This window comes from Equus przewalskii, chromosome 2, assembly GCF_037783145.1.
Source record: "Equus przewalskii isolate Varuska chromosome 2, EquPr2, whole genome shotgun sequence".
Classification (NCBI taxonomy): Eukaryota; Metazoa; Chordata; class Mammalia; order Perissodactyla; family Equidae; genus Equus; species Equus przewalskii.
In genome coordinates, this window is record NC_091832.1 from 28,262,609 (window position 1) to 28,286,697 (window position 24,089).

At 58.3% G+C, this 24,089-nt stretch overlaps 3 protein-coding genes across 16 annotated transcripts; all 3 read left to right on the plus strand.

The window, feature by feature from the left end:
- Positions 1 to 12: 12 nt before the first annotated feature.
- CD164L2 (CD164 molecule like 2) lies at positions 13 to 4,192 on the plus strand. Of its 7 annotated transcripts, none has more exons than XM_070597130.1 (6): positions 13 to 206; positions 723 to 860; positions 961 to 1,032; positions 1,565 to 1,609; positions 3,174 to 3,318; positions 3,597 to 3,783. In XM_070597130.1, the coding sequence occupies exons 1-6, from the start codon at positions 119 to 121 to the stop codon at positions 3,610 to 3,612; spliced, it is 504 nt and encodes a 167-aa protein (XP_070453231.1). In that variant the 5' UTR covers positions 13 to 118; the 3' UTR covers positions 3,613 to 3,783. The 7 variants fall into 7 exon arrangements, with proteins under 7 accessions (XP_070453231.1, XP_070453253.1, XP_070453213.1 ...); XM_070597152.1 differs by lacking the exon at positions 3,597 to 3,783 and adding an exon at positions 4,056 to 4,192 and having other exon boundaries at positions 14 to 206; XM_070597112.1 differs by lacking the exon at positions 3,597 to 3,783 and adding an exon at positions 4,056 to 4,192 and having other exon boundaries at positions 16 to 206; positions 693 to 860.
- A 2,676-nt stretch (positions 4,193 to 6,868) lies between these two features.
- FCN3 (ficolin 3) lies at positions 6,869 to 11,104 on the plus strand. Of its 5 annotated transcripts, none has more exons than XM_070597223.1 (8): positions 6,869 to 7,040; positions 7,325 to 7,411; positions 7,766 to 7,810; positions 8,055 to 8,087; positions 8,309 to 8,436; positions 9,551 to 9,680; positions 9,789 to 9,923; positions 10,739 to 11,104. In XM_070597223.1, exons 1-8 carry the CDS (start codon positions 6,869 to 6,871, stop codon positions 10,978 to 10,980), a joined length of 972 nt encoding a protein of 323 aa, XP_070453324.1. In that variant the 3' UTR covers positions 10,981 to 11,104. The 5 variants fall into 5 exon arrangements, with proteins under 5 accessions (XP_070453324.1, XP_008517675.2, XP_070453326.1 ...); XM_008519453.2 differs by having other exon boundaries at positions 6,883 to 7,040; positions 7,325 to 7,420; positions 7,766 to 7,801; XM_070597225.1 differs by having other exon boundaries at positions 6,883 to 7,040; positions 7,766 to 7,801.
- A 13-nt stretch (positions 11,105 to 11,117) lies between these two features.
- MAP3K6 (mitogen-activated protein kinase kinase kinase 6) lies at positions 11,118 to 23,955 on the plus strand. 4 transcript variants are annotated; one of them, XM_070597179.1, is made up of 30 exons: positions 11,118 to 11,843; positions 12,116 to 13,085; positions 14,370 to 14,509; positions 14,599 to 14,622; positions 14,897 to 15,087; positions 15,206 to 15,374; positions 15,772 to 15,878; positions 16,291 to 16,461; positions 16,552 to 16,664; positions 17,032 to 17,191; positions 17,405 to 17,567; positions 17,646 to 17,753; positions 17,875 to 17,924; positions 18,016 to 18,111; positions 18,268 to 18,355; positions 18,436 to 18,569; positions 18,946 to 19,073; positions 19,322 to 19,458; positions 19,784 to 19,889; positions 20,398 to 20,555; positions 20,652 to 20,844; positions 20,952 to 21,090; positions 21,385 to 21,553; positions 21,692 to 21,868; positions 22,152 to 22,257; positions 22,532 to 22,703; positions 22,791 to 22,903; positions 22,999 to 23,072; positions 23,365 to 23,441; positions 23,645 to 23,955. In XM_070597179.1, exons 2-30 carry the CDS (start codon positions 12,743 to 12,745, stop codon positions 23,733 to 23,735), a joined length of 3,897 nt encoding a protein of 1,298 aa, XP_070453280.1. In that variant the 5' UTR covers positions 11,118 to 11,843; positions 12,116 to 12,742; the 3' UTR covers positions 23,736 to 23,955. The 4 variants fall into 4 exon arrangements, with proteins under 4 accessions (XP_070453280.1, XP_070453269.1, XP_070453295.1 ...); XM_070597168.1 differs by having other exon boundaries at positions 17,405 to 17,753; XM_070597194.1 differs by lacking the exon at positions 14,897 to 15,087 and having other exon boundaries at positions 11,118 to 13,085.
- Positions 23,956 to 24,089: the final 134 nt, after the last annotated feature.

A 24,089-nucleotide genomic window follows, 5' to 3' on the forward strand; every position in this document is an offset into this window, starting at 1 on the left:
CCTACCTGGCCACGCCCAGGTTGCCCTGGTCTCGCTCCCCACATCTCGGCCGAGCCGAGTCCAGAAGGGACGTGCTACACCAGCTCTCCGCCGGCCGCCAGCCCCTGCCCCCGCGCCCATGGCCGCGCCGGGACCCCGCGCCCTCCGGGCTGCGCTCTGTGGCGGCTGCTGCTGCCTCCTCCTGTGTGCCCAGCTCGCTGTGGCTGGTAACGCGGGACGGGGTCTGGTTGGGGCCTGGGCAGGGTCAGGTGGAGCGTGCCCTTCACCCAGGCGCCTGCCCAGGAGCAGTCTTGGCTTAGGGGGCGGGAGAGGACTTTCCAGATGTGTGCAGGACTCCAGGGATGTGTTGAAGGGGGCTCTAGCTGTGTGTGGAGCCCTGTGTATATATATAGGCTCCAGATGTGAGGGATTAGGGAGCTTCGGGTGTATGGAAGGGAAGGGGCCCCAGGTGTGTCTGGGGGAGGCGGCTCCGAATGCATCTGGGAACCCCAGCTGTATGCAAAGGGAGGACACTCTGGCTGAATGTCAGGGAGGTTCTAAGTGTGTGTAAACATGTGTTTGTGGAAACTCCAGGTGTATAGTGGGGCTTGGGGGATCCAGGTGAGTGTATGTGTGCAGAGGGGTGAGAGCCACAGTAGTGGGGAGGGTGGCTGTAGCTCCAGTCCAAGGAGTTACTCCCACCCTACTCCCAGGTAAAGGAGCTCTGGGCTTTGGGCGGGGAGCCCTGCTTCGCAGGAACATCTGGCCAGCTGTCCGAGGGGCCTGCAAACAGCTGAAGCTCTGTGAGCATTGTGTGGAGGCGGGCAGAGCACACAACCTCTCTGGCTGTGTGTGGGAGCAATGTCCGCAGGAGGAACCAGGTATGGAGTTGAGCCCTCCCCAAGTCGAGTGCCCCCAGTTCTGAACCCCAGGGCCTTGGCCCCTCTCCCCAGACCTCTTCCCTGCACCTTCTCCCACCAGGACGCTGTGTGGCCCCAGCTGAGGTGGTCAAAGAAGGTTGCTCTGTCTATAACCACTCAGAGTCGTGTCCAGGTAAGGGAGCTCCCGCTGGCCTAAGCCAAGTTAGAGGGAGGGGGCTGAGGTGTCCCCAGCCAGAGCTTGCCCTCCAGGAAGGGATCAGCCTCTCTCAGGGAGCGGACTATGCCACGAACACCAGGGTCCAGTTTCAACTCTGCCTTTAGCTCACTGAGAAGTCCCTTCCCCTCTCTGGCCTGTTTCCTCATCTGTGAATTGGTACAGCCGCAGGATCCGGGACAGGAGTGTGGAGGAGATGGGGGAGTTAGCTCTTCTAGTTGAAAGCATAGTGAACACTTTGGAAATTCAGAAGGGAGTGCGGGGAGGGCCTCCTAGAGGAGGTGGCATCAGAGATGATGCTTAAACGTAGAGAGGGAGAGAGGGCACATCTGGTGGAAGGAACTGTGTGAACTAAGGCTTGAAAGTGAACGTGGACCCGGGGACAGAGGGCCTGGTCTGAGTCACAATCTAGCTGTTGGCCTGGACTGGGGTCTTGATGGGAGTTAGGGGGTGGGAAGGCTGGTTTGTTATGGATTCCCTGTCTTTTCAGCTGCCCACCATCACCCCACCTATGAACCAAAGACAATCACAACAGGTAGGCACTACCTGAGGAATGGGGCAGTGGGAGGACCAGAGGTGCAGGGGAGGACAGAGCTGGGCTCCAGCCCTAATGTGCTCTGTGACCTCAGCCCTGTGACTTCTCCCTCTGAGCCTGTTTCCACACCTGTGAAATGGGTTGGGTACTACCTCAGAGAGTTGCTGTGAGGATTTTGAGGGTGTAGAACCTAGTTCAGTGTCTGACGCACCGAAGGTGATCAAGAAATGACGCTTCCTGTCCCTTCTCAACACCAGTTCTGAGGACTCAGGGTGACCCCTCAGGACCTGCCCTTGGTGCTGAGTATGTATGGCTCAGGTTGTCAGTAAGATGTCCTCAGTGACTACCTACTGCACCTCCGGGCCCAGAGAGGGTCACCAAGCAAGCTCCCGGCAGAACAGAGGTGGGAACCCCACCCCTTGGTTCCCACTGGCCCTCAGGGCCTGGAGGTCAGCAGGCTTGGCAGGGATGGCTGAAGAGGCTCTTGGTTAATTAAAGCCAGAAATGTGATCTCGGAGGCTGAATTATTGATGGCTCGGCTCCCTCCGGCTCAAGTCCCAGATGGGTCTTGTGTAGCTCGTTTCTTCCCTCTTCTGCTCCTCTTCCCCAGTGTCCTTCTCTGGGGCTCCCTGAGCTGCCGCTGGGACCACCCTTTGCCCTTCATATTCTCAGACCCCCCTTACACAAGCTACACCCTCTGGGAGGCAGACCCAGCTCCCGACTGCGCCCCTGTCCACTGCCCCAGAATGATCTCCCACCACCAGCCCTGCCCTGTGCTGGGCACCTGGCCCAGGACCTGAAACTGAATCCCTGGTGGGAGTTGATGGCTAACGTGGGACAGCTGGGAGCCACTCAGACAGCCTGGCAACCGTGGGCCCTAAGGCGGGGCAGGGGAAAGGGTCAGGGTGAGTTGGTGTAAGTCTGGCTCTGTCCTAAGTGCGGGGTGACTTTGGACAGGGCTAGCCCTCAGAGCCCAGCTTCTCCCTCTGACATACATCCTCTAGTCTCCGTTTATCCACTCGGTAGGGTGTGGGCCTCCACTTCTTCCTCTGCTCCTTCCCTCTCTAAGTAGGGACCCCGACAGTGGGTGACTCCACGATCTCAGGACCCGGAGTCCAGAAGGAAACCACATCATCTGAATCTGGGCTTTGAACCCTGAAACCCAAGGCTGAAAGAGACTCTGAGCCGAGGGGCTCTAGATGCCCCCAGTTCTGCGTCCATCCTCACCCTGTTGGGCCAGGGTGGGAGACGGAGACTGGAAGGGAGCTCAGTCACCATCTGGTCCATGTGATCAAGAGGCCCAGAGAGGGTGTGAGAGGCATCAAGCCACAGATCAAGTCAGGAGCAGAGCCAGGGCTGGAGCCAAGGCCCTGCCCTCCCCAGCCAGGCACTGTCCCTCTCATCAGGCACTTCCCAACTACCCACAGGATCTGGACTGAGCTTCTGAGCCTGCTGTTCAAGGCTCCCATAGTGAGGACTGGGGCCTCCCGGTGACCTGTGCCAGTTATTGGGGTGGGGCTGGGATCCTGGTCCACAGAGGCTTGCTATCACCTCCACTCTGCAGGAAGCCCCCCGGTCCCCGAAGCCCAGAACCCTGGCTTTGACGGGGCCAGCTTCATTGGGGGCGTAGTGCTGGTGCTGAGCCTGCAGGCAGTGGCCTTCTTTGTCTTGCGCTTCCTCAAGGCCAAGGACAGCACCTACCAGACACTGTGAGTACTTGGCCAGCCAGCAGAGTTCCGGCTCACTTCTCCGCCTGACTCCTGCCCCTCCTGCCCCTTAGTGTCAGTGCACTGTCTTCTCAATGGGGCAGCCCTAAGGGCAGTGACCCCTCCCACTGGCCCCCAAATGAGCCACACCCCTCCCTTCTCCCTCCTCCAGGTGTGGGGTCCTCTCTGCGGGTGATGGCTGGGGCCAGGACTCAGCCTGGGCCCTGTGTCTGGGAGCCTGGCTAAGCCCACCTGTCTTTGCCCCCTCATGCTGCCAGCAGGGAGGAGAACCAGTAGGTGGTAGCCCAGGCGAGCCTTCAGCCTGCAGCTCTGTGGCCACGGGCAGGAGCCTGGGTCGTGTGTGGTTTGCTTTTCCTCTGAGAAGGCGAGCTGCTCTGAAGCCCCCGTGTGCCGTGTGTACTGTGGGGCAGGTTGCCACAGCCTCCATTAAAGTGTTTGCTCTTCCAGCTGCTGCCTGCTCTCTGGGGGTGGGGGTCCCTGCTGAGGCAGGGCTACCGCCCTGAGTGCCCTCTCTGTCTGGCCTCTGCAGAATCTGACCCCCTCCGGGCCTGGATGCCACACTGAGGGGAAGGAGGATGAAGAGGCTGCCCTCTTGGCCCCCTGGTGGGCGCTGGGGGTGGGAAAAACTTTGGTTACCAATTTCTGGCCACTGCAGGCACTGAGCAGGCTCAGTGCCCAATATCTGACATCCTCTCCTGTCCTGGGCCTGGTATCTGCAGCTGAGAGCATCCTTCAACCACCTGCTGTCTCCTCTGTCATCCCTGAGGGGCCCCCTGCCTGTCACTGGGTCTGTGCCAGCCTCTTCCCACCGACCTGGCCTGGGCACTGTCCCAAAATAAAGGAACTCTCTCCAGCACTGTGCTTCATGTCCCATGTCTTGGGCTGTGTGTGGACTGGATGGGGTGAAGGTATGACCACCGTCTCCTCCTCAGTGGGAATTCAGCCTTTGTCACCTTTTAAAATACTTTCATTCGTTCTATGTGTTTAATTCCCTCCCCCTGCCCTTTACAGAAGAGGGTACAGCGACTCAGAAAGGCAAGTAGACTTGCTCAACGTCACACAGTGGGACAGGGCAGGGCTGGGATTTGGATCCAGGTTTTTCTGACTCCAGAGTGAGCAGAGCTTCAGAACTCCTGCAGAGGCATCTCCAGGCTCTCTAGGCTGCTGACGTTGGGTCTCTGCCCCGGTGCCAAGGTGGAGACACCCCCAGGACTCTCGACAGTCATTTCCATGTGCCTGGCCTCCCTCACTCAGGCCCTCCTGAAAAGCCCCGCCCAGGCCTGCCTCCCACCCTTCACCCCCAACCCTGGGCCCAGATGTCTTCCCTGACTAACCTCTTCCACCCGTGGGGCACTTGCTGGAAACTATGCTTGTGGCTGAGCTCGACATTTAATCCCATGACTGTCTGAGGAAGCTGAGAGAATAGAGAGCAACGGTTGAGAGTCCAGCCTGTGGAGCCCGACTGCTCTGTGTGAACTGGAGCAAGTTCTTTAACAGTTCTGGGCCTCAGTTTCCTCACCTGTAAAGTGGGGCAACAGCAGTATCCATCTCAGTGGGAGGCGGGGAAGGTTCAGAGCAGCACTTGCCCCATCAGCTTCATTCCAGGGCACCTGTCCACCCTTCCATCTGTGCAGCCTGCCGTGGGGCCTTCGGCATCTATTCCTCCCCCAGGCCAAGCCTCCTCGCAGGGTCTCCCACTGCAGCTGGAAGGGCTCCGAGGGACTCTGGGGTCCCCAGGGAGTTCCAGCCACTCCTTGGCCTCACAGAGGGCTCGCCTGCCTACACGTCGCAGCACCATCGGCAATGCCCCTCCGCCTGCACATGCACTTCACCAAAGCCCCCCATCCTCTCAGACATCAGCCTCCCCTCGAGCCACCCCTCCAGCCTCTTGGATCTGCCTCTTGTTACCCAGCCTGCCTTGCTCTCTCTCTTCTCCAAGCCTTTGCACAGGCAGTTTCTCCTGCCTGGACCACCCTCTGCTTGCTTCTCCACCCAGCACTTAAGTGCTGGCAAGGATAATGCCCATTCTCTCCAGGGCTGAGGGAGGAAATGCCCTCATCTCCTGCTGGCTTTCACCCAGTTAAGGAAATTTATTTATTGGATGTTTTCTTTTCAAAAGTAGTAGATGCCTATAAGGAACAAAAGGACGATACAGAAGTTTATATAGAGTGAGAATTGCTCTTCCCCTGGTCCCACTCCCCAGAAATAACTATCTTTCACAGTATGTTTCAGACCTTTTTCTGTGAATTTACAACATGCACACATTTAGCTTTTTTAAAATACAAAATGCAATTGTGCTATGCGCATTATTCTGCCACTCTGTCCCTTTTGTTAGAGATCAGATTTGCCCTGACTTGTCCAGGTGGCGATAATTTATTTGCATCCTCTCCTGTCCAGTTGGGCCATTTCCACTTTGGTTATTAGAAGCAGCACCATGATGGACAGGCTTGTCCGCAGATCTTGGCACACCTGTGGGAGAGTGTGGGGAGAACAAGTCGCTATAACTGGAATGGCAGTCTCAGAGTGGCCATCTCATGGATCCATCCTGTCTGGCAAGCTCGGCCTCCACCTTCCCTGATGCCCACTGGACCTCAGCCCGCCCCACCCGATAAGCACTGGGCCTGGCATAGAGGAGGCCCTCCAGGAGAGTTTGATGAATGAATGAATGAATGAATGAACAAAGGAGCCTTCCTTCTCCTTCCTATCACCAGAGGTCTCTGTCCAGCTCAGATTGCATGCCACACATCTGGACCATGGCTGCTGCTTCCACACTAGCCTCCCAGCCTCCAGGCCTGCCCTGCACGGGCTGCCCATGTGATTGGCCTATATTAGCAACTGTTTCCTAGGCGCTGCCAAGGGCTCCCCAATAGACTTGAGGGTGGGCATGAAGTCACTTCACTAAGGGTGCTTCTCCCTGCTGGGGGGCATAGACTTGGACAAAATCTTTGTGGCTCTGGGCATATAAGTGCCAGAGAGCACAAGTCATGCCCTGTCTTTGGGCCTCCATTTCTCTTTGTTTATTCATTCATTTAACCAATATTTCTTGAGCATGTGCTTTGTACCAGGCCTATAACCCAGGGCCAATAATAATGACGATGAGCAGGGCTGCGTAGGGATCAGAGGCGATGTGCAGACCACACCCAGCATGACTTGTGGAGTGCAGCAGGTGCCCAACAAATGGTAGCAGTGCTCATTCTTAATACTGTTGTCAGGGATCAGGGAAGAATTCCTAGTGGAGATGGCATTAGGGCTGGACTGTCAGGGACAGGTAGAGCTTCGCAGGTAGAGATGAAGAGGAGGGCATTCCAGATGGAAGGCACAGAATGAGCTAAGGTTCAAAGGCAGAAAATCCCTATGGGAATCTAGAGGTCTAGAGTGATGGCTGGGGAGCTCTGGAGGCCAAGGTCAGAAGTTGGACTCCATCCTGCTTGGACAGGACAGGGATAATGACCATTCTCTCTGGGGCTGAGGGTGGAAATGCCCCCACCTCCTGTTGGCTTCAGCCTGGGTGGGGTGTCCTTGGGGAGAGACAATGAGAGGAAGTCTTGTATCATGTCCTCCCACCAGCCTGGCCCCTTATAAACGGGCATCCTCTCTCAGGGGTACCAGCAAGATGGGCCTACTGTGGACCCCACTCTCCCTTTTGCTCCTCTTGCTTGGGAAGCCTGCCTGCATGAGGACCCAGGACCACCCCAGCTGTCCAGGTAGGGGCCTAGGGTGCCCTTTCCAACAGCACACCCTCATTCCCTGCCTGGGCGTCCTTCTCCCACCCAGGCTCACTAGCCTCAAGGAGCAGGGTGGGAGTTTGATAATCTGGGCTCTGCACATAAATGGATGCAAATAGATGCAAATAGTGCAAAACCTTGCCAGCTCCGGAGGCAAGTGTCCTGACAGCTAGAATCTGGGAAATAGAGAACAGCAGGGGGGTCTGGGAGAGATGTGCCCTCCATGCCCACCGTGTGCCCACCCGGCTCTGAGTTTTCTGCAGAACCCAGGGAACTGGAAACCAGCAAGGTTGTCCTCCTGTCCAGCTGTCCTGGAGCCCCAGGAAGTCCTGGGGAGAAAGGAGCTCCAGGTCCTCAAGGTGAGAGATACTGGGGAGCAGGCAGGGACCTGGGGTAAACTGGGGAGGCTGGGGGTGCACCAATTACTGTCTGTGCTGAAAGGCCATGATAAAGGGGCAAGGAAGCTTCTGTGTGCTGGGCTCCAGGCTGGGTGCCAGCATCCTAAGATCGACTCTGTGAGGTAGGTGGCACCATCCCCATTTTACTGAGGGGGAAAGTGAGCCTCAGAGAGGCTAAATAGTTTGCCCACAATCACAGCCAGTAAAGGGTGTAGCTGGGATTTGACATCTGGCTCAGGATCCCTCCTTGCTTTTCAGCCCTGGCATAGGGTGGGACTTAAAACATCTTTGCCTTTGGGATTTCAGGGCCACCTGGACCACCGGGCAAGATGGGCCCCAAGGGTGAGCCTGGTTAGTGTGTGGGACTGGGGCCTCTTTTCCTTTCTTTGCTTCTGTCCCTGGACTAGAGAGGGGAATGTCTCTGCTTGGCTGCTGCTCAGCAATTGGCTGTGATTGTCCTCAGGCAGGGGGATGGAAGGCTGGGAGGAGAGGGGAGGATTGGAAGGGCCTGGGCACTCTACCCTTGGGCAGTTTTCTGGCATTCCCTTGGGGGTCTCAGACCTCAGAGCCAACATGAGTCCTTTCCCTGGAGCAGGAAATCCAGCGAACCTGCTCCGATGCCAGGAGGGTGAGGCAGCCTTTGCAGGAGCCCGGAACTTGGAATCAGTTGGTGCTGGGGTGTTGGTGGACCGCCAGGTGTGACCCAGCCCTCCTTAGAACCCCCTTCAGGGGTCCTCGAAGGAGTTGAGAAGCCTCCTGGGGTCCCACACCTGACCTGTCTCATTGCCTGTGGGATAAGGGTTGGGGCATAACTTGGGGACTCCCCTCAGTCCATCTCCCTTTCCCCAGGCCCCAGGAGCTGCCAGGAGCTGCTGAGCCAGGGCGCCACCTTGAGTGGTTGGTACCACCTGTGTCTACCTGAGGGCAAAGCCCTCCTTGTCTTTTGTGACATGGACACTGAAGGAGGTGGCTGGCTGGTGAGTGTCAGGTGGAGAAGGGAACCCCAGGCCAGGCCCAGTGAGCGCTTCTGCCCCTTGACCCCTAGAGGGAGCCAGAGCCCACTGGAGCTGAGCCATTCCTTAGAGTAACTGACCAACATTTACTGAGCTCCCAGGGGGCCTGAAGAAGTCTGAGAAGGCTTCACAGAGGAGGTGCCATTTGAAAGGGTCTTGAAGGTTGTGTAGAAGTTCTCTAGACAGACGAGGTACAGAAGGGCATTCCAGGTAGAGGGAAAGACAAACACAGGGAGGCAGGGGAGTACAAGAGGGTTGAGGGGACCATGTGAGTGAGCTAAGAGCAGGTATGAGTGGTCGGCTGAGGTCTACTGGTGTGGGTCCAGCATGGATTGAGGGCCTCTGCAAAGGCCAGTTCATGGAGGGCACTGAATGACTGACTGAGGAGCATGGAGGGCAATGGAGAGCCATGGGAGAGTTTTATGCAGGGGAGACTTCTGTTTTGGAAAGATGACCCACACTACAATGTGGGAGATGCATGGCAGTGGGGGACAAGAGTGGAGGCAGGGACAGAGGTTAGCAGGACTATAGAGGTCCAGGCAGGAGAAGACAGAGGGCAGTGGAGGCAATGGAAACAGAGGTACCTAGACTGAAAGATATGTAGGAGGGAAACTACAGGGTCTGGGGACTGTTTGACTTGAAGGAGGATGTGCAGGGAGCATCAGGGTAAGGCCACGAGTCCAGCTTGGGCCTCTGGAGGTGACCTCTCTGCTCTAATATCTTGGTTCTTATCATAGTAAATTAAAGCAGGTATTTTGAAGCTGACTCCCAGCAGGACTGACCATCTCCCGAAGGCAGGGACAACATTTCTATCATTTCAATCTCCTCCAGGACTTGCAAGGCTTTGGTGTGAACTTGAGTGTCAGTAAAAGTTAATAAGGGAATGTAGAGTTCACCAATGTAGTCACAGGCAAAGCTCACTTGGACTCACACTTTATCAACAAGCCCCAATCCCAAGGCGGGTGTTGGCCCACCGCCACAGTGCACCCACTCTCAGCTGCCACTGCCCCCGGCTTCTCCTCACCCCACACCTAGCCTGGAGGAACGGCTGGTGTGCTGGCCTTCTCTGCCTCCCTAGGTGTTCCAGAGGCGACAGGATGGTTCTGTGGATTTCTTCCGCTCTTGGTCCTCCTACAAAGCAGGTTTTGGGAGCCAGGAGTCCGAATTCTGGCTGGGGAATGAGAATTTGCACCAGCTTACCCTCCAGGGCAAGTTCCCCACAGGGTCCAGGGAGCTTGAGGGGCATTCCTCTGGCATTCCGAATCCCCACCCTGGGATCTGAGGCTGCCTCCCTCCCCGCCCCCTCCTTCCCTCAGGTACCTGGGAGCTGCGGGTGGAGCTGGAGGACTTCAATGGCAACCGCACCTTTGCCAGCTATGAGTCCTTCCACCTCCTTGGGGACACAGATCACTACCAGCTGGTTCTGGGCAAGTTCTTAAAGGGCACTGCAGGTGAGTGACCCTAAGGTGGGCCCGAGAGTAGGGGAAGAAGGCGAGGGAAGCTGGATCCTTGCCCAGTGCTGCCACTGCCTCCATGAATGACCCAGGGCAATTCCTTCCCCTCTGTGGGCCTCAGTTTCCTCATCTGAGAAATGGCAATCATGAGACAGGGTAGTGCAAGAGTGAAGAATTTGGGCTCTGCAGGCAAACTGACCTGAGTTTGAATCCACCTATGTCACTTACTATGTGACCTTGGGCAAGTCCCTTCTGCATCAGAGCCCCAGTTTCCTCCCCCAAAATGGGCAAGGAGGCAGGGTGGGAGGTTGTGGGAGCCATCTGGGGCCCTGTTGAGTGTTAGCATTATCTGCTTTGGAAGAGGAACCAGGGAAGCCTTTTCTTCAGAGAAACAGTGACTGTTGAGGGGAGACTTGAGGGAAGTGGTTATGAGGAGGTACCTCAGGGGGGCGCCTTTCCTGCCCAGGCATCCGAGAAGTCCCTCCCAGCTCTCCCTGGCAGAGGCGCTCAGGCTGCTGATGGGAGCTGGGTGGAGACAGAGGAGCTAGAGGGAAGCTGGGGATTCTGGGAGGGAACAAGGAAGGGGGAGGAGCTAGTGGCTTGGGAGCCACAGTCCCTATACACGACCCAGTGCCCCTGTGACTAGCTGGGTTACCTTGTGCAAACGCCCTGGCTCCTTGGCACTGCTGTTTTCTCACGGGGCCTGATAACATCCACCTGGTAGTTGCTCTGAGGCTCCTGCAAGATCCTCTCTTCAAGGGTGCCAGGCATGCTGCCAGGCACCAAGGTGCCTCCTCTCCCCTCCCTGCTAGGGGACTCCCTGAGCTTCCACAGCGGGAAGCCCTTTACCACCCACGACGCTGACCATGATACAAGTGGGGGCAACTGCGCGGTGACTGTCCACGGCGCCTGGTGGTACGGATCCTGCTATCAATCCAATCTCAACGGGCGCTATGCGACGTCCCAGGCCACTGCCCACAAGTATGGCATCGACTGGGCCTCAGGCCTGGGCGTGGGCCACCCTTACCGCAGGGTTCGCATGATGCTTCGCTAGGGTACCCTGGCAGCCAGCGCGCTTATCTCTCTTGTACAGCTTCCGGACCCTCAGTGACCCCTCCCTGTTGCTAACCATCTCTGCTCTCCTGTCCACATTTAAAAATAAAATCATTTTAACCCTTTCCTGGCTTGCAGACTCTTCCAGTTACTGGGAAAAACTCAAGAGGACAGAGCAGGAACATAGGTTTCAGCTCCATTCAAGAAAGACCTTCCTTCTGGTCAGGAAGATGGAAAGGTAGACCTCCTAAGGTAGTGAGGCTTCTATCTCTGGAGGTGTGCAAGCCAGGGCCAGAGGAGCATTCAGTGAAGGACTTGGAAGAGATTCAAACATCCACTGACAATGCCCTTGGGCCCTCGGGTCCTGCAAGTGGATGGATTTGTGGTGTGGATCGCACAGCTTTCTCACTCCCTGTTGCCCTTCTAGGTTGTCTGTTTTCCACCCCAGCCTCTGTTGTAAGGCGAGTTCTTATCCTCTGCTACTTCTTCCCTGTTCCATTAGGGGCTGGATGAACTCGGGGTCAAACTAAGGAGGGTATATTTTTCTTCCATGGGGCAACGGGGTGGTGAAACAGCAATTACTGAGCTGGCCTTTGTCGAGCGGTTAGTTTGCTAGAGCCATATTCTATCCAGAGGCAGAGGCTGATCTCTGCAATCTGACAGCAGTCCTGAGTTTGCATCCTGCTCTGTCATGGAGCCAAGTGATCTTGGACAAGTTTCTCAACCTCTCTAAGTCCCCAGTTCCTGATTTCAGAGTCCAGAGGTTTACACCACGTTGCTGCCTCACTAATTCACACTAAATTCTTAGGAATTTGGAGCTGGGAAGCGGTTGTAGCCCAACGGCTGAAGTTTCTGGGGCTTCAGGTAGGTAGAGAAATGTTTGGGTGAAGACTCTTCTCAGAACCCATGGTCATGTTCTGGGTGGAAGTCAAAGGTCAGCAGATTGAATTCTGGGGAAAGTAGCCCCCTGGCAAGAGGGCAAAGGCCCAGGCTTAGATGCCAAGTCCCACACCAGGGCTGAGGGCCTCCTGGCAGGCCCAGAAGCAGGCTTCCCCCATTCCAGTCCCTCCCTGGACACCCACTCTTCACCGTGTTCTGCACACCCTGATGTCTTTGGAGATCCATTCATTCAACAGGTCTCTGCAGTGCACTGCCTGCAATTCGCACCTCTTCCGTATTGCTGGCCTGGGCACACATTTTATGAGCTTCTGCTGTGAGGAGTCCACGGTGGTTGGCGTGCACAGGGGCACAGGCTGTTCCGGAAGCGGCCAGACTCAGAAGTTCTGGAGAGAGAGTAGGGAGGGGAGAGGCCGAGTCCCGGGCCGCTAGGGAGCGGTGCTGCCCCAAAGCCGAGGGTGGAGCTTTCCCAGTCGGCCGGGAAAGGGCTGGGCTCAGCCTATGTGCGAGGGCGGGAGAGAGCAACTGCGGGAGCTCTGCTGCGGAGTCCTGGTGGCGGACACTGCCGGACTGATTCCCGGGATCCCCACGTGACTCTCAGCCGCGGATCACTGGATGCCCCAGATTCCCGGGATCCAATTCCCGATTTCAGATCCTCAGGACCTTGCAATTTGGAGCCTGGATTTCGCCCTGAGCTCCAGATTTCCGGAAGGGGACCTCCAGCCGGATTCTGCATCTCCAGATCCCGTAGGAGATTTCCGATTCCGACTGGATTCCCTAACCCAAGATCCCTGGACCCGCCGCCCCTGGCTCCTGCCCCGCCCAGAGTGCCCAGAGCCGGGCGCCGGACGCCCGAGCGCCCCCGCATGGCGGGGCCGTGCCCGCGGTCGGGGGTCCTGGAGCGCGCCGGCAGCTGCTGGCAGGACCCGCTGGCCGAGGCGTTGAGCCGGGGCCGGCAGATCACAGGGTCCCCGGGCCGAGGCTGCGGGCGAAGCCGGCCGCTCAGCGTGGTCTACGTGCTGACTCGGGAGCCACAGCCTGCGGTGGAGTCCGAGGCAGGAGCCGAAGCGGAGCCGCTGCCCCTACGCTGCCTGCGCGAGGCCTGCGCGCAGCTCCCCGGATCGCGGCCGCGGCCGCAGCTGCGTAGCCTGCCCTTTGGGACGCTGGCGCTGGGAGACACCGCGGCGCTCGATTCCTTCTACAACGCGGGTGAGCGCGCGCTGGGGGCGGGGCCCGTAGCCGGGGCGGGGCTTAGATCTTGGGCGGGACTAAAGGAGGCGGGGCTCGGTGACTCACTGGAGACCCCGAGATGGTTGCGGGGTCTAGGGGGCATAGCCAAAGCTGAAGGGCCGGGCCCTGATAACAGTGGTATTTAGGGGGTCTGGAGCGAGGCCAGGCTCAGGCTAAGTGGGACTTAGCGGATCCACGCCCGGCTCCGGGCTTCAGGGTTGGGGCGTTAGCACTCTGGAGTCGGCACGGTGCCTAGGGAGCCGGGGCAGAGGGTGGTATCTCAGGAGTAGGGGTGGAGAACTCAGCCTCAGGATGAACTCTGGCGGACCTCCTGGGGGCGGATCCTAAGAGGTGGAGCCTGGACTAGGGAAAGGGGACGTACGTGGGAGGCTGGAGACCAGGGGTCCTAGCATACTGCTTCCGAGGGTCGGGCTAGAGAGACAGAAAGGGAAGCGAAGGGACCCAATCAGACTGGATTCTGGGCGAAGGATCTTAGGTTGTGAGACCCCAAAAGCCCCGAGTGAGTGGGCGAGGCTGGAGGCGGAGCACGGTCCTCCGGGGGCGGGGCCAGAAAGCGCGGGTCGCCCCTCCCTCCCGCCATCCCGGACGCCCCGCCCCCGATGCTTATTTGTTCAACCGAGAGTCCGGGAACCATGCTTGCCGGATGTCCATAAAATCGCAGCCTAAAACTGAAGGCTGACTCGACCTCGAGGACACAAAGACACGCGCAGACTCATAGAGTCACAAATCGCATATACGTTGACTTACACAGGCTCTCGCAGATGCTGTCTGCACACAGAGATGCAGTCAGACACACTAAGCTACACACACACACACACACAGGCACACACATACAGGCACAGCATTGTCTAGCACACTGCTGGTGCCTGCCCCTTTCAGGAGACTACGTTGACGTCCCAGGGAGGGTGACTTCTGTGTTTGAACAACTCCTGCCTTTCAAATGGCCTGGAACAGGCTCTGGGCTGGTGCACCGCCTCCCCTTCCTCCACACCCAGTGCCCACAGACTCCAACAGTTGGATGAAGGTCCTAGCCCTTTGAGCCTAACTCTTCTCCTGTAACACCACAGATAATAGTTCTGTGTAAGAGCCAGAGGGACCCAAAAGGGGAAAACTGAGGCCCAGAGCAAAATTAGACCATGCTGGAATCACACTAGAAGGCAGGCCAGGCCAGGATGGATCCCCAGGCTCCTTCCCCACCAAGCTGGGCTTCAGGGCTCAGGGCCTCCGCCCGTGTGCCCACAGATGTGGTGGTGCTAGAGGTGAGCAGCTCCTTGGCGCAGCCTTCCCTGTTCTACCACCTTGGTGTGCGTGAGAGCTTCAGTATGACCAACAACGTGCTCCTCTGCTCCCAGGCAGACCTCCCTGATCTGCAGGCTCTGCGGGTACGTGGCCAGGTGGCTGGTAGGGGCAGCCACAGGGCTGGGATGGGGCCTACCTAGAGCACCAGTAACTGACTGTCTGTTCCCTGCAGGAGGATGTTTTCCAGAAGAACTCGGTAAGCAGAATCCACTCTTTCCTTTAATGTGCCCTTTGACCTCCACTATGACTTCTGACCTCCACTATCTTTCCTTGCCTCCTCAGTCACCTCTGACCTCCCAAATGTCCCTGACATTCTTATGACCCTCTGTTCCTTATTGTCTCCCTTCACAAAGTGTGCCCTTCCCTGCTATTCCCGTCCCCATTTTTGGTGCCCTCTAACCCCTTCACTGCCCCTTTCTAACCTGGTGCTGACCTCTGACCTCCACTGATTCCTGCCTCCCTCCCACCAGGACTGCGTTGGCAGCTACACACTGATCCCCTATGTGGTGACAGCCACTGGTCGGGTGCTGTGTGGAGATGCAGGCCTCCTGAGGGGCCTGGCTGATGGGCTAGTACAGGCCGGGGTGGGCACTGAGGCCCTACTCACACCCCTGGTGGGCCGGTTTGCCCGCCTGCTGGAGGCCACACCCACGGACTCTTGGTAATGGGGGTCCACAGAGAGGGCACACCAGGAGGAGGCTGATGAGGGGACAGTGGGCTGGGGCTGAGGGACGGGCCCCACCATTCTCTCTCCCTCCCTCCCCTGCCGCGGGCATCAGTGGCTATTTCCGGGAGACCATTCGGCAGGACATCCGCCAGGCCCGGGAGCGGTTCAGCGGGCAGCAGCTGCGGCAGGAGCTGGCTCGCCTGCAGCGGAGACTGGACAGCGTGGAGCTGCTGAGCCCCGACATCATCATGAATCTGCTGCTCTCCTACCGTGACGTGCAGGTGTTTGGTGCTCAGAGAGGCAGCCAGGGCAATGGCATTAGGTGCCAGACAAACCCGAGTTCAGCTCCTGGCTGTGCTACTCAGCCAACGGTGGCTTTGAGCAAACCATCTGACATCTCTGAGCCTCAGTTTCCTTGTTTGTAACAGGGGATGCTCATGTCATCATCTCCCAGGGCAGTTGTGAGACTAGGGCACACAGTGGGTTCCCCGTGTAAGGTGTAGTGTCTGCACTACCTGCTGGGCCTGAGGGAGGTGTGCAGAGGATGGTGGGTGGGTGGGTGGGAAGGTGGGGTGTTGAGGCTGGGAGGGGACCCCAGCTCAAGGTTTTCCTCAGGGTCTGGGGGCCGATGGGACCCACTAGAGGCATCATGCCAGTGCATGCTATTCTCTCATGCAGGACTACTCAGCCATCATTGAGCTGGTGGAGACGCTGCAGGCTTTGCCCACCTGTGACGTGGCTGAGCAGCACAACATCTGCTTCCACTACACGTTTGCCCTCAACCGGTGAGTGGCACAGCAAGGCTTGGGTCATAGCCAGATGGGGACATAGATGTCTGCTGTGCGAGGTCATTGCTGTCTGGGATCACCTCTGTCACGGAATATGCTGACCATTTGATGTCAAATGGTCCCTGTTGTTCTAGGTTACTGCTGTCCAGGGTGGGGTGGGGTGGTGGTGCTGCCCTTGGAGTTGTCACAGCTGTCCAAGGTCACTGATCCTCAGAGTCATTGCAGCTAGGAATCACTTTCACCTGGGATCACTACCTCTAGAAAGGACAGTGCTGACCAGGGTCACTGCCATTTTGGTTCATTATTGTCAGGCCCCTGGAAGGGTTTCTGATGTTCAGGTCTGGGGGTCCCTGGACAGAGCCGAGCAGGGCCATCAGGCAGGTCCCCAGCACACTTTCCCTTCCCCTAGGAGGAACAGGCCTGGGGATCGGGAGAAGGCACTGGCTGTGCTGCTGCCGCTGGTACAGTTTGAGGGCTCTGTGGCACCTGACCTATACTGCATGTGTGGCCGTGTCTACAAGGACATGTTCATCAGCTCTGGCTTCCAGGATGCTGAGCACCGGGAGCAGGCCTATCACTGGTAAGAGAGTGGACAGTGGGCTGAGCTAGTAGGATGTGGGATGGGGCTTTGGGCATCAGTCCAGTCCTACGTCCCCCCACCCCACCCCAGGTATCGCAAGGCTTTTGACGTCGAGCCCAGCCTCCATTCAGGCATCAATGCAGCCGTGTTCCTCATCGCCGCCGGGCAGCGCTTTGAGGACTCTGAGGAGCTCCAGCTTATTGGTGAGCCCCAATCCTGCCCCTGCCTCTCCACAAACGGGGACTCAGGGCAGGGAGAGAGAACACTGGGCTGAATCTGGGACTGAGCTCATCTCCTTTTGGACCTATTCTGCCTGAACATACACCTGGGTCCTCATACCTATCCTGGTTTCTCAAGGGCCCACAACTGTTCCTAAGCTCATGCCTGTTTTCCTTACACACAGAATTCCACATGCACTTGTTTCCAAACCCTCACCTGTGCCTGAGCTCCTACTCCCACCTGAGATCTTGCTACACCAAAGTTTTCACCCATATCTATGTTCATGCCACATCAATGTTGTGGTCAATACCTGCAACCACTCTCACTAGGGCCCATGCGCCTCTCTCCCAGGCATGAAGCTGGGCTGCCTGCTGGCCCGAAAAGGCTGTGTGGAGAAGATGCAGTATTACTGGGATGTAGGCTTCTACCTGGGAGCTCAGATCCTCGCCAATGACCTCACCCAGGTGGTGCTGGCTGCAGAGCAGCTGTACAAGCTCAATGCCCCCATATGGTAGGTGGCCCCCTCTGCAGCGTTGGCCTGGCCTGGGCTTTCAGCTCCTGCACTGGCATTCTAGCCTGAGCCCTGAGCCAATGACCTGACCCCTTCTAGACCAGTTCCCATGGCATCCAATGCCCATGTTCTGGCCACATCCAAGTCAGTCTACTCTCCCTGGCAGTGCTAGCTGGTGCCTAGGCTGAGTTGAGGGTACGGCTGTGCCTGCAGGTATCTGCTGTCCGTGATGGAAACCTTCCTGCTGTACCAGCATTTCAGACCGACACCAGAGCCCCCTGGAGGACCCCCACGCCGTGCCCACTTCTGGCTCCACTTCTTGCTACAGTCCTGCCAGCCGCTCAAAACGGCCTGTCCCCAAGGGGACCAGTGCTTGGTGAGGCCCATGAGGGTGGGGGATCTGGGAGAGGGGCAGGGCCTTTCTCATGGACCCCACTCCGCCTGTCATCTGCAGGTGCTGGTCCTGGAGATGAACAAGGTGCTGCTGCCTGCAAAGCTGGAGGTTCAGGGTACGGACCCGGTGAGTGCAGTGGCTGTGAGCCTGCTGGAGCCTGAGACTCAGGTAAAGTCACCGCCGAATCCCCCCACTCCCCACCAAGCACCCCTTCTTTGGAGCCTTTCTCCCATCCCCAGAACCCACCTCTGCTCCACAGCAGCGCTTCTGACCCTCTGTCTTTTTACAGGACGGTCCCTCCAGCTGGACCTTCCCGGTCACCTCCATCTGCGGGGTCAGGTGAGGGGTGAGGCCTGGGGGCCGCACAGGTGACGACAGAGGCCGCTGCTGGCTGGCCTGGCACTCACTTGGGTTCTTCATCCCTTCCCAGCGCCTCCAAGCGAGACGAGCGCTGCTGCTTCCTCTACGTGCTTCCCCCGGCCCAGGATGTCCAGCTGTGCTTCCCCAGCGTAGGGCACTGCCAGTGGTGCGCGCGCCTCTCGGGGTCGGGGTACCCTGAGGGCCGGGATGCTCGGGGCAGTGAGAGAAAGGAAGGGACACGTTCCCTGGGTGCTCTGACATAGGAGGGAACAGTTTCCACCCAAGGTGCCCCTCCCACTAGTCTGACCTCCCTCGCCCTCAGGTTCTGCGGCCTGATCCAGACCTTGGTGACGAATCCGGATTCCACGGCGCCTGCGGAGGAGGCAGAGGGCGTGGGGGAGGTGCTGGAGGTGAGGAACGGGGGCTGGGAGTTGGAGGAGGGGGAAGGGCTGAGAGCCCTGCTGAACCCCCATCCCATCCACCCCCGCAGTTTGATTATGAGTACACGGAGACAGGCGAGCGGTTGGTGCTGGGCAAGGGCACGTACGGGGTAGTGTACGCCGGCCGCGATCGGCACACGCGGGTACGCATCGCCATCAAGGAGATCCCGGAGCGGGACAGCAGGTGTGGTGCCCAGGGCCGCGCGGGCGGGGCTCAGGGCTCGCAAGGGCCCAGGGGGGCGGGTCAAGTGCGAGGGACCAGAGTTGAGAGGGTCCTGTAGGCGAGGGAAACGCCGACGCCCTAGTGGTTGGCCCGAGTGAGCGGGCTCGTAGACGCGAGAGTCAGAGCCTGGGGGACCCAGGCCTGTGGGCAGAACCGCAGGGACCAGGCGGGCGGGCCACGGTCTGGAGGAGCCTGTGGACCGGGCGATAAGGTGGGGAAGGTCGGCGAGGGGCTTGTGGGTGGGGCAGATCCTGGGGGCGTGGCTTGGCTGGTGCGGGAGTTGAGTGAGCATCTCTGCCCAAATCTGGTTTATTCCTCTTTCCCTACCTGCCCCCAGGTTCTCTCAGCCCCTGCACGAAGAGATCGCTCTGCACAAACGTCTGCGCCACAAGAACATTGTGCGCTATCTGGGCTCAGCCAGCCAAGGCGGATACCTCAAGATCTTCATGGAGGAAGTGCCTGGAGGTACCTGCCCTGCGTGGGATGGGAATGGAATTGGAGGTGTGGGGGATGGGAATGGAGCCAGGCAGAGGTGGAGAATCCTCGGGGAAGATGAACCCTAACGTGTGTGGGTGGCCAAGCCTAGAATTAGCTGATGCAGTGCAGCTGGGTAATGGAGCCTGGGCCATGGCATGGGCATGCCTAGGCCTTGGGCAGAGAACTGGGCTGGAGTAAGTGGGTGCCAACAATGATCTTGGACTGTATCTGCCCAGGCAGCTTGTCCTCCTTGCTGCGCTCAGTGTGGGGACCTCTGCAGGACAATGAGAGTACCATCAGTTTCTACACCCGCCAGATCCTGCAGGGACTCAGCTACCTGCATGACAACCACATTGTGCATCGAGACATCAAGGTAAGCCCTGTAGCTGGCTTGCTGGTTGAGGGGTGGGAGAAGGAGGGCCACAGACAGAGGTTGGCAGTTTAGACTAAGTGGGCAGACCCTTTGCAAAGAGGGGGAATTCGTCAAGGAGGTTCCTTAGACAAAGAGAGAAGTTCAGATCTGAAGCCAGACCAGGTGTCAGCTCCCAGAGGGGCATAAAGGGATGACAGGGGGAGAAAGTTGATAGAAGCAAGGGTCAGGCTAGGATTCCCAGGAGATGGGGTTTCCTGGTAGGGTATGGTCCTGGCATCAGGAACCCAGCCTGATGTCCACTGAGCACAATATCCACTCTACTCAGGGGGACAATGTTCTGATCAACACCTTCAGTGGGCTGCTCAAGATTTCTGACTTTGGCACCTCCAAGAGGTTGGCAGGCATCACACCGTGCACTGAGACCTTCACAGGTAACAGGGTGGGGTGGTGAACGGGGACGCTGACCTGGAGCAAAAGAACTCTTGGGGCCTTCCAGGGAATGGGGGTTTCTCCTAGGCATGGAGTTAGAGGCCTAATGGGGTTGAAACCCAGGGCAAGTGATTGAGCCAGGGGTGAGGTGATGGAATCAAGAATTGGAGCTTGGATAGCTGATGACAATGAGTTTAGTGCCTGAAATGGAGTCCAGAAGTGTTGATGCGGGCCAAAGTGGGTGATAGATGAGTGGATGCGGGCCAGAGTGGATGATGCAATCCAGGATATATGATGGACCTACTGTAGGTGGTCCATCGTGAATGTGATGGAGCCTAAGATGAGTGAGGAAACTCGGGGTAGATGTTTGACAACCAGGGTAGGTGATGGGAACTGTTTTGGATGATAGAGTTCAGGGTGGGTGCAGGTGGCCAGAGGATGATAGAACTCCCTGCCACCCCCACAGTGATAAAGGCTAGATGAGCATTATTGTTACTGCCCCTGTTCTAGGGACCCTTCAGTATATGGCCCCAGAAATCATTGATCAGGGCCCACGAGGGTATGGGAAGGCGGCTGACATCTGGTCACTGGGCTGCACTGTAATTGAGATGGCCACAGGTCGTCCACCCTTCCACGAGCTAGGGAGCCCACAGGCTGCCATGTTTCAGGTGAGACCCCTCAGGGCTTGGCTCATGAGGTGGGGTGGGGACAGACTTGGCTCTGAACACCTCTAAACTTTGTTTACCCTCCCTGCCGCCTCCCAGGTGGGCATGTACAAGGTGCATCCGCCAATGCCCAGTTCTCTGTCAGCCGAGGCCCAAGCCTTCCTCCTCCGAACTTTTGAGCCAGACCCCCGCCTCCGAGCCAGTGCTCAGGCACTGCTGGGGGACCCCTTCCTGCAGCCGGGGAAGAGGAGCCGCAGCCCTGGCTCCCCACGACATGCTCCACGGCCCTCAGGTACTACTCAGGTGGAGGCAGTGAGCACACTAGGGCGAGGGCAGAGGAGCTGTGGAGGTGAGAGGGCTGAAGGGGGGCCCAGGCTGACAGCCTTGTGCCTCCCTCAGATAACCCTTCAGCCAGCCCTGCTCCTTCAGCTGACTCCACCACCCAGTCCCAGACATTCCCGCGCCCTCAGGCACCTTCTCAGCACCTGCCCAGTCCCCCCAAGCGCTGCCTCAGTTATGGGGACACCAGCCAGCTCCGGTGAGAGCCCAGGGTCCTGGGATGGGTTTGCTTCATCTGGTTGTACCCTTGTACTCCCTCCAGAAAAAGCCCTCCTTGGGGACCTGGGCATCTTGACCACTTGCAAGGATGGCATTTGGTGCCTACCTCCCAAATGCTCTTACTTATATTTATTGTGCCTCTCTGTGCCGGATTCTCTTTTATCCCTGTGAGGTAGTTATTAAAGTAAAAGAGCCAGGATTCAAACGCTGGGGCGGAGATGGCGGAACGGTGTTTGCTGCCCGCCCCCTATTGGCTGCTCCCTGTTGCACCCAGGGTGCCTGAGGAGCCCGGGGCCGAGGAGCCCGCGTCCCCCGAGGAGAGTTCGGAGAGTTCGGGGCTGAGCCTGCTGCACCAAGAGAGCGAGCGCCGGGCCATGCTGGCCGCGGTGCTGGAGCAGGAGCTGCCCGCGCTGGCGGAGAATCTGCGCCTGGAGCAGGAACAGGTGGGCGGCCCGCCCCAGCGCCCCCTGGTGGTCAAGCACGGACAGGGCTCCTGCTGATGGCCTCCCCCGACTCCTCCACCGGCATCTCTCTTGGCTCAGGTAGGAATACCCGCTGACGACCCTTCTCTTCCTTCTCAGAGTCCCCGTCTGAGCAGGAGTCATGTGGAACAGCTACTGCGCTGCCTCAGGGCGCACATCCACACTCCCAACCGCCGGCAGTTGTCTCAGGAGCTGCGGGCGCTACAAGGGCAGCTGCGGGCCCAGGGCCTTGGGCCTGCTCTTTTGCATGGACCTCTCTTCGCCTTCCCGGATGCGGTGAGAGAGCTTTCTCACAGTTAGCGCTGACCAATAATAGGTAGGGAGCTCCCTGTGCTTGGGAATGTGCAAGGACTTGATGTTGTAAGATTTTATGTCTTTCCAATGAAGAAAACCATCGGGAAAGGGACATCTGCTCAGTCCTAGCTTCTCAGCCTCTCCCTTGACTCCAAGCCTGCCCACTTAACTTGCTTGCGGCTGAAGACTTTCTAGGCCTTTCCAACTCAAACCCCACCTCTATTTGAGTTTCAGCAATCTCAGCCGCGCCTTCCTCCCTCTCCAGGTGAAACAGATCCTCCGTAGGCGCCAGATCCGCCCACACTGGATGTTCGTGCTGGACTCGCTGCTCAGCCGCGCTGTACGGGCAGCCCTGGCTGCGCTGGGCCCAGGTAGGCGGGGGAGGGGAGGGGAGCCTGCCTGCCTGGTGGCGAGGGTGTGACCCCCTTGGGGGCGTGGCGAACACAAATAAAGCCGGCAGGGGGCGTGGCCCGTGGGGGCCAGGCTTGACCTGGGCAGGAGGGAGCCGGTGGGCTCGTGACCAAATGGACATCTCCCAGACTGACACTGGCTGACGGGTGCCCAGAGCTCTGCGCCCTCCACCGGTGTCTGGGGGTCCAAATGGGAGTTCTCCCCTGCCTGAGCTCACCCCACTCGGATTGGCAGAGGGTGAGAAGGAGGCAGTCCCACCGAGATCAGAGGAGTCCAGTAAAGAAGAGGAGTCCCTGCAGAGACAGCAGGAGACCCTGGTCCAGCCAAACGGGCTTCCCAGGGAGCCCGAGCAGGATCCCCCACCTCTGATGGTGCAGCTGGGCCTCCTGCGAGCAGAGACTGATAGGTAAAGGGCCTGGAGCTTGCCCATAGCCTCTACATGAACTTCACCCCCACACCCCCTCCATTCTACTCGCCTCCTGCCTACCTACAGGCTTCGAGATGTCCTGGCTGAGAAGGAACAGGAGTGCCAGGCCCTGGTGCGACAAGCTCTACAGCGGGTGGAGGGGGAGGCCAGGACCTATGTCCCAGCCTCAGAGCCCTCAGGTGAGCGGGACCTGGCTGGAGAACACTAATGTGGGTGTGAGGCAACTTCTGGCAAGAGGCACCCCTGGGTTCACCACCTGGCTTCTCCTTGATAGCTGCTCTCACAGTGGACCAGGGCCTGGTGCAGTGGCTACAGGAACTGAGCGTGGACTCAGGCACCATCCAGACGGTGAGGGGGAGAGTGCTGGCTATCCCTGACTCCCACCAACCAAAAACCCCATCTCTGCCCATCTTTCAGCTCTTCTCACTTTCTGCCACTGATGCAGAGAATCTCAATAGTGCACAAGCACTTAGTATACCCCTCCCATTGTACAGATGAGAAAACTGAGGCCCAGAGAGGGGCATGTGATCTACCCTAGCATGTTGGTGGTAGAACAGAGCTAGTACGTGGGTCTCTGGACACATCTTTCTCTGATTTGACCTCTCCCTGTTTCTGTTTATGGGCCTTTGTCCACAATCAGCTGCTGAACCACAGCTTCACCCTCCATGCCCTGCTGACCTGTGCCACTAGAGATGACCTCATCTATACCCGCATCAGGTATGGCCTGGGCCCTCCAAGGGTGACCTGCCCTCATGCTGGCCAGATCCTGATCCCCAGCCACAGGTCTGTCTAGGTTCCTTTCTGGAAACTACAGGGACACCAGGGTCCCTTGGGGGACAGAGAGGGCATCAGGCAGATAGTGGGTACCAGAGAAAGCCCAGGGCCTTCTGACTGAGCCACATTGAGCCTGCTTCCCCCAGGGGAGGGATGATATGCCGCATCTGGAGAGCTATCTTGGCACAGCGAGCAGGATCCACGCCAGTGACCCTTGGACCCCAGGAGGCTGAATGAGAGCACCTGAGGCAGGAGGCCAGACCCATGGATGGATGGAGGAGACACAAGCAACTTCTGACACACCTGCCCCAGGACCTAGGGGCAAGTGGAGGAGGCCAGGTGGTTGGGGGGCAGGGTAGGGCCTGGGCCTAGCCCAAGTGCGGGGAACCAACCACAGAGACGCCTCAAGCTTATTGAGTACCACCAGGCAAAGACTATTAAACAGAACACTTTTGTACCCTTGGGCCTTGGCAACTTCTGAGGTATGGGGGTGGGGGTCCTGGGGCCAGCTGCCTAAGGTCTGAAGTTCCTTTACCTGGCTCCCTTCACTTCTCCAGCTCTTTTTTGCCATCATTCTCCCACCCCCAAAGC

Bases quoted from the DNA above. Each gene is read 5' to 3' on its own strand.
- CD164L2 (XM_070597109.1), top strand. From the start codon at position 119: ATGGCCGCGCCGGGACCCCGCGCCCTCCGGGCTGCGCTCTGTGGCGGC. The intron at 207-692 runs GTAACGCGGGAC...CCCTACTCCCAG, and splicing joins TGCCCAGCTCGCTGTGGCTG to GTAAAGGAGCTCTGGGCTTT. The intron at 1,033-1,564 runs GTAAGGGAGCTC...CTGTCTTTTCAG, and splicing joins CCACTCAGAGTCGTGTCCAG to CTGCCCACCATCACCCCACC.
- FCN3 (XM_070597223.1), top strand. From the start codon at position 6,869: ATGAGAGGAAGTCTTGTATCATGTCCTCCCACCAGCCTGGCCCCTTAT. The intron at 7,041-7,324 runs GTAGGGGCCTAG...AGTTTTCTGCAG, and splicing joins GGACCACCCCAGCTGTCCAG to AACCCAGGGAACTGGAAACC. The intron at 8,437-9,550 runs GTGAGTGTCAGG...CTGCCTCCCTAG, and splicing joins CTGAAGGAGGTGGCTGGCTG to GTGTTCCAGAGGCGACAGGA.
- MAP3K6 (XM_070597168.1), top strand. From the start codon at position 12,743: ATGGCGGGGCCGTGCCCGCGGTCGGGGGTCCTGGAGCGCGCCGGCAGC. The intron at 18,112-18,267 runs GTGCGCGCGCCT...CCTCGCCCTCAG, and splicing joins AGCGTAGGGCACTGCCAGTG to GTTCTGCGGCCTGATCCAGA. The intron at 20,845-20,951 runs GTACTACTCAGG...TGCCTCCCTCAG, and splicing joins ACATGCTCCACGGCCCTCAG to ATAACCCTTCAGCCAGCCCT.